General features: G+C 35.0%; 1 protein-coding gene across 23 annotated transcripts; it reads left to right on the top strand.

Moving 5' to 3' along the window:
• Positions 1 to 2,358: 2,358 nt before the first annotated feature.
• LOC131631441 (uncharacterized) lies at positions 2,359 to 6,936 on the top strand. Of its 23 annotated transcripts, none has more exons than XR_009292696.1 (9): positions 2,359 to 2,753; positions 2,795 to 2,940; positions 3,018 to 3,110; positions 3,201 to 3,325; positions 4,423 to 4,551; positions 4,865 to 4,969; positions 6,295 to 6,401; positions 6,551 to 6,608; positions 6,768 to 6,936. XR_009292696.1 is itself a non-coding variant. In XM_058902235.1 (4 exons), the coding sequence occupies exons 1-3, from the start codon at positions 2,475 to 2,477 to the stop codon at positions 3,306 to 3,308; spliced, it is 495 nt and encodes a 164-aa protein (XP_058758218.1). In that variant the 5' UTR covers positions 2,359 to 2,474; the 3' UTR covers positions 3,309 to 3,325; positions 4,423 to 6,474. The 23 variants fall into 23 exon arrangements, 1 of the variants encoding a protein (XP_058758218.1); XR_009292691.1 differs by having other exon boundaries at positions 4,423 to 4,653; positions 4,865 to 4,984; positions 5,507 to 6,401; XR_009292689.1 differs by adding an exon at positions 5,507 to 5,625 and having other exon boundaries at positions 4,423 to 4,984.
• Positions 6,937 to 7,567: the final 631 nt, after the last annotated feature.

Genomic DNA, 7,567 nt, shown 5'->3' with positions numbered 1-7,567 from the left:
AATTCGAACCCCACCCTTACCTTGTATATGAAGGTCGCCTCTAAATTCCGGCCGAGTGCAAGTCTTTCCCTTTTTCTGCAAAAACCTTCGCTCCTCTAGCGATCATCTGCAATTTTTGTTCTTGCCTCTTTCTCCCAAAAACCTATTTCTCTTGACGGCTACGTATGCTTAGGTTTTGTTCTGATACCTTTTTCCTTTTAAATCAATTAATCAAAATAATAATAATATTCTCAATAATACTATTATTCCAATTGATCTATTGGGCTTACTATACATACCCCCATATTGCTATTCACTACTCAACAATCCAACTTAATCCATTTAAATGAAATATTTCAATAAATAAATAATATTATTCTTAATATTATTCTTCCGACTATCCGACTAAAATCCGACTTTAACTTAATAAATCCAAATACGCCTCTTAAAATAATACCGATAATCCAAATTCGAGTAAATCCAATATTTAAATCCTTTAATAATTTAACTAACCAATTTAATTAAATTCAGGGCGTTACACAATACGCCTATCTCCAATTAAGGATCACGTCTTCTACGCCTATTTCTATTCAAGGATCAACGTCTCTTACCATGTGAACCCACAGTTTCACCGCTTCTACCATAAAGCCGACCATGCTATGGATGTATCTACAAATACCAATAATATATGCAATTAAGATTATCTCTTCAATCTTAACTTACCGCATACCACGATAATCCAACTCTATGAATTATCCACCAATTGTACACATCATTCACAACATATATATATATATATATATATATATATATATATATATATATATATATATATATATATATATATATATCATTCACATATAAAGGCCAATAATCAATTACGATTCACAAAATTCAAACAGTGTTATTCCCATTAGTCACCAATTCTCAACATATATATACACACATACATGTCATTTTACACAATCAAATAATGATTAAATCACCTACTGCCAACAAAACTATTTTTATTGAAAAGAATATCACACTAGCTTTCTAAAGATTCAAACGGTGCTCAAAACAGATTCACGGTTTGAAAGTTATAAATTTGTAAAGTTTCAACGAGAGCAAAATTACTGACATCATAAACTGACAATTTTAAACATGTCAGAATTACGCAAATCAAATAAAGTATGACTCTTAATAACTCAAAACAACTCTGACAACTTTATTGGTAACTCTAACAGCTTTATTGACAACTCTATCGACAATTGTAACAACTTTATTGACAATTCCAACAACTCTATTGACAACTTTATTGAAATTGAAAATAACTTAAATTATCTGATTAACTCAAATATTTTACTCTTAAATATTACACTATTATTTAATATTATTATTATTAATAACATATTATATAATATTGGTAAGCTTGAATCAAATCTCTTAATTTAAAACATAAGTGCCAGACTTACAAATACCATAGAAATATGATTCTATCAAATTGTTATAATGTATTTGGTTTCTAAAACATGGATGATGAAGTACATACATAAGAATGACAAATTTTATTACCGAAATTGGTTCCTGAATTGAAATTGGAGTACTAGTTAGCTATACTTTTTATATACTTTATATGAGACTACACAGTATATAAAGTGACACTACAGTACATAGAGAGATGTTAGGATGCTCACATTGTTAAAGTTCCATTTGGTTTCAAAGAATAGCGATACAGTACCTATACCACCTTACTATACCCATCAATAACACATAATAACATACAGCAGCTACAATACTGGTTTGTTATAAAACAAAGGCGATACAATAGCGTTTATATATATACCCATAATATAGAACCAATAGACATCTATATGGATCAAACACTACATTAGGTAAAATATTAAATTGGGTTATCAATTTATCTCTCAATTTCGCTAATATACCAATTACTAACATTAAAACATGTTTAACCTCAAAGGGTTGGCTCAGTTGGCAAATGAGCTTTCTCCAAAAAGGGACGGAACCGGCTAGTACCCGGGTTCGATCCCGGCTGGAGTCAAAAACGCCCTGGGGCCACGGTGCCGTCGCCTCCGAGCCCGGGTCCGGATTAGTCACGTGGGGCCCCTTTCCCCCGCGGATACCGGTCGGTTAATACCAATCTACCCATTGACCCAATCATACAACGCTTATCAAAAGCGCGCCTAAAAGGCACACCTTAGACAGCGCTTTACAAAAGCGCTCGTAAAGACTTACGTAGGAAGCCTTGCTTAAGGCCATTTTAGCAAAAGCGCTGGTAAAAGCCCACATTAGACAGCGTTTTACAGAAGCGCTGCCTAAAATCATTTAAAATTAAAATAAAAAAAATAAATTCTATTCATTCTTTCTTCATTCTTTCTATTCTCATTTCTCTTCTCTCGCCAAAAAAAACCTAAGCCCAGAAATGAAACGCAGGTCACACAATTTTTTCCCTTTTCGCATCCCTCACATAAAGCAACTTCCTTCGTTGATCTCAGATGGCGACGGTTATGGCGGACAAGAAATCGAAAACGAAGATCGTCTGTACCATCGGTCCCGCATCAGAGTTCCTTCCCATGATCGAGAAGCTTCTCCGAACATGCATGAACGTCGCTCGTTTCAACTTCTCTCATGGCTCTTACGATTACCATCAGGAAACCCTAGATAATCTCAGAACCGCCATGGATAATACCGGTATCCTCTGCGCCGTCATGCCCGTGTTGTCCAAAAGCTCTGGGCTTTTGTTCGAGAAGCGATTAATCGAGAGACACATACAGGTAAAGGTTAATTCTTTGTATTTTAAGCTCATTCTTTGTAGTTCATTCTTTCTCTCTCTAAGCGTTTCTCCACCAATCAACTTCTCTGTTTCCGGAATCGCTTTCACCATCGCCGCCGGTTAGGGTTCCATCAACTTCTCGAAATGCACGGGATCGAGACACACGATGGGGATTAGGGTTCCAATGAGTAAGTACATGATGAGTAAGTAATGCATCATTTGTTACCTTCAATTATGTGCTTATAAACTAAGTAAAACTTTGCAGTGGAATGAAGGGGATGGAGCATTCTATGGACCAAAGATAGATATCAGTGTATCTGATGCGCTGAGTAGAAAATTCCAGTGTGCAAATCTACAGGTTTACCCTGTTTGGCTTTACTTGCTTGCACTCACATGGTTCAGTTGTTAATTATTTTTACTGATAATTGGTTAGACTGGCTCCTTGCAGCTTGACTTCCAGCTTCCTGATCGTTTTAAGTTGGAATTCTCAGCTGAGGATGAAGCCAAAATTGAGAGGCCTGTTATGATACACAGAGCCATTCTAGGATCATTTTAAGTTGGAATTCTCTGAAGGTACACAACTCTGTTTCCTGAATTTAGTCTTTTGTATATTTGTCGAAGTCATATGAGAACAGTTAGACGGGGTGATGATGTGTAGTCCATATCATTGGGTAACACTTTAAATCTCTTTGAAGTTTTCTAGCCTTTGAGTTTGATTATCTTGTTTTTTGTTGACAAAAGAGTGATTTCAAACTACTAAAGAATTAATGTATTGACCTGATTGTTAAGGTGATTTGTGCGAATGCCTTGAGTTTGTAACTTCTTTCTCTGTTTCGGTATTGAGGTGCTTCGCTTTTGGAACTGTTTGGTGAAGCTGGAATCTAGGCTAAGTTGGTATAAAAGTTGTTACTGTTAACAGTCTCTTTTAAAATAAATAGTTAGTAAAAGTGTTAGTTGAGGAGGTTTTTTAAATTAATGGTGAACTAATATATGAAGTAATCTATTTTTGTTCTAATTGTGTGAACTGGTGGGTGAATTGAATCTGGTTAAAGGCTAATCGATATTGAACTGAATTGGTGGATTGTTAAAGTATGGAACACTCTTGTTAGATTTGTGCATATAATAAAGAACATTAACTAAATAGTGTATGGCATGGGATATACTTGCAGGCGTTAAGATTACGTAGAGATCCATACTAACAAATGTGGTAGAATACAGTTCACTTGTCTTTTGTTAGATTCCTAATGCATAATGTCACCCATTATATACAGTAGTTAGTAGAAAACGTCATGCCACTTGTTAGTTTAATTTATAAAGCTGTGTCATAACACTTTGTTTAACATTATGATATCGTGCTTCTAATTATTTGCTTGCCTTAATAGAAAAAAACCTATTGTATTGATTATAAAGCATATTCAGTTGCTAATGGATTGGTGTAATGTCCTAATATATAGTGGTATCAGTTATGTATCATGTATGTATATAGAACTTTGAATTAGAACATCATGTATGTATGTATGTACTTTAGATTAAAACTTTTCAGAAATGATGATCATGCATTCCACATGATTTTATAAATTGTGCCAGTCAGTATTTTCTTCATTTTTATGTTCAATATTTTGTGCTCAATATCTTTATTCATTATAGTGATTTATTTTCTTGGCTTGTAGAGTTATCTGGTCGTACAGACAATGAGATAAAAAACTATTGGAACACTTGGATCAAGAGGCGTACCCGAGCTGGCTTGCCACTTTATCCTCCTGGTGTATATCAAGCGGCTCTTAATAACCAAAGCACCGGTAGAATTAACGTTGGCAATAAAGTGCATTATGATTTCTTGCATAAAAGGAGTTTTAATGAACCCTTTTTTAACTCACAAAGCATAGAAGTCTTCATGCAGTGTAAACATGTTTACTCGACTCATGGCTGATAATAGTTTAAGAAAACAGTCTTGTCAAAATAAGTTAATTTAAGTAGTCACTAAATTTTATTTTTTATGAAGGTTAGTATATTCCCAACAAACTACACAATGGAACAGGAACATTGTGAAATCAATATTATGAAAATCTATGCATATGGTTTTCCTATTAATTCCTTAAAATTCATATGCAGGAAACATTGTGAAATCAGAGTATGTTGATCATGTGTGGTCCCCTGACAGTTCTTATATCAAGTCTCTGTTGAACAATAGTCGTCCAGATTTTGTGCTTGATTCAGGTTGGTATGAGTCGTGTTCTGGGCTATGAAGCACAGACTCCGACACGGACACCGGGACACGACACGACACGGACACTCCGACACCGATAATGTTGAAAACATAGGACACCGACACCGCTACATATAAGTTAATATTTGAGTTTCATTTATCCATATATTGATCAAAATTAATGTCTTTAATTCTTTATTGATAACATTGTTTCAATACATGTTTAACCCTTTTTAGATGTGTGTGAGATCTGTCCAAAAATATATATAAATGTGTGTTGAGGCAAAGTAAAAAGATAAATTTTTGTTTGAAACATTTGTCTGAGTTGTCGGACATATGTGGTATGAGTGTCGTACGAGTGTCGGACACTCATTAAAAGAGTGTCGAAGCAAAGAAAAGAACCATTTTTTATGGGACACTTGTCTGACTTTTCCGACACTTATTTGACTTTTCCGACACGTGTCGTACGAGTGTCATACAAGTGTCGGACACCGACGCGTGTCGGACACCGCGACACGCCTACTCCTAGAGGTGTCCGTGCTTCATAGGTTCTGGGCATGGAAATAACCAAGCCGTTGCCACTGATGCTACATTGATGTTTCAAGAAGATCAATTAGCCACCGACTATAGACATATGACTGCTGCTGGAACTTCTAACCCAAGTCAGGTATGGGAGTTAAGTTCTTTTGGATGGAACAACATGCGTGCTGTCTGTCAAGTATCTGATCTTGGTTAAGAAAACATCCAAGATGTGTGATTTGAAACTGCTGTACTAATTGCATTCATGTTGGTTTTCTTAACATGGTCGTCAGGTGTTAATATCTTTACGTGTGTTGATTTGAACCGAGAAATATTTTACGTGTGATTTTCTAGTACTGAAAATATGATAATCGAGAGACACATAGAGGTAAAGGTTAATTCTTTGTATTTTAAGTTCATTCTTTGTATTTTAAGTTAATTCTCAGTATATTTGCTTATGCAATAACTATCAGGATTGCTTTTTTAAAACCTTTGTGTAGGAGGCACTTGGATAAGCTTTTAAATTAAAGAAGACAGAAATAAATTTACGATAGATGCATGTAACTTTTATTCAAAAGCTACTTTTCCTAGCCTTTTAGAGAAGCACAAAAAAAAAAATTGGCTTTTTTCTCTTTTTAATTCTTTTATGATTATGATAAACAAATTTAAACATTTTTTCCCTTAAAGAAAATGTTATTTTAAAAATGAACAAGTGGATTTATAATACTCAAGAACCAAGTAGTTTACCGACATGTTAATGGTTGTCTGAACTTTATTGCTGATAGTTTCATAAACTCAATGCAACTTGTTTTTGTAGTTTTCACTGGAGAAGCATGGGGTTATCTCGGAAGCAGAAGATTTTTAGTAGAACTTGACGAGCACTCAGATGTTGTTCATGGCCTTAATCGCTCGTTAATTGAAAAGGTACTTTGTAGTAAATATGCCCACTGTGTAGTTTGTAGGTTGACCTAATGCACACTGTTTAAATTTATGACCATTCTAGAATTACTTTATTTGCTAACAACCTAACTTAAACTTTTGTGGTGGGGTGTTTCACTGGTATTTGAAATTAGTTCTGTTGGAAAGGGTCGCATTCAAGGTGCTAAAAACTACTTTGCTCATGCAGAAGGGGTGAGATGATTGATCTGACAAATATGTGCACATCAATTCCCTTTTGTATTTCTAATTAGATATAATGTATTTCGTTATATAATTTGTATCTGCACACTGCACCATCAAAATTAGAGTATTGTGCCAATCCTGCCTTTGTCTTACACAACTTCATTGCAGGATTCTTCTGCCACAAATTAGATAATGGCTGCTCTGAAACATGCCCAAGAGTCGCTACCGTCTGAAGATACAAATATTGCATCTGCAAGTGTCTCAAATATTACATAATTTTTTTTTGTAGCCATAGGGTGACATTCATTATTCATAACTTAGGCTTTTTTTTTTTAAATTGAATCCTCTTGTATTGAATCCATGTTGACATAACTTAGGTTCTGAGATTTTGTATGAGTTATTGTTCTGAGTATTCTCTTAGTGTATGGATTGAAGATGTATATTGATGTTGTTGTTGTTTCAAATTTTATATTGAAGCTACAAATTCTGGTAAAAACCTGGTGCAAAAATGGTGAAAATCTGGTGCATATATGGTGACTCATAATAGGCAGCCCTTTATATAGGGGGAATAGACAGCGCTTTTAATGAAAAGTGCTGTCTAAAGTTGAGGAAAGCGCTGCCTAAAGGGGGGAATAGACAGCGCTTTTAAAAGGCTTTTTCTTAAAAATTTTGTTTGAGAAAAGAGCTGTCTAAAGGGGGCTTTTAGCAGCGCTTTTTATAAAAAAGCGCTGTCTAAAGGGGGCATTTTGCAGCGCTTTATAGGTAAAAGTGCTGGCTAAAGGGGGCCTTTAGCAGCGCTTTCAAGGTAAAAAAAGCGCTGCCTTTACCTACGGCAGCGGGGGAATAGATAGCGCTTTAAAGCGCTGCCTAAAGCCAAAAAAGGCGCTGTCTTTTTACTTGTTTGGAAATGATATCTCTAACTCTCATCAAACCCTTACTAACTTATTTTCTTAATGGGATTAATAAAA

The sequence above is a fragment of the Vicia villosa genome, unplaced genomic scaffold (assembly GCF_029867415.1).
Source record: "Vicia villosa cultivar HV-30 ecotype Madison, WI unplaced genomic scaffold, Vvil1.0 ctg.000823F_1_1, whole genome shotgun sequence".
Lineage (NCBI taxonomy): Eukaryota > Viridiplantae > Streptophyta > Magnoliopsida > Fabales > Fabaceae > Vicia > Vicia villosa.
This window is presented reverse-complemented; position numbering and strand designations above follow the sequence as displayed.

What these genes read in the sequence shown, in the direction of transcription:
- LOC131631441 (XM_058902235.1), top strand. Translation starts at nt 2,475, where the DNA reads ATGGCGACGGTTATGGCGGACAAGAAATCGAAAACGAAGATCGTCTGT. An exon ending in TAATCGAGAGACACATACAG is followed by an intron (nt 2,754 to 3,017) that starts GTAAAGGTTAAT and finishes AAAACTTTGCAG; the next exon opens with TGGAATGAAGGGGATGGAGC. An exon ending in TCCAGTGTGCAAATCTACAG is followed by an intron (nt 3,111 to 3,185) that starts GTTTACCCTGTT and finishes ATAATTGGTTAG; the next exon opens with ACTGGCTCCTTGCAGCTTGA.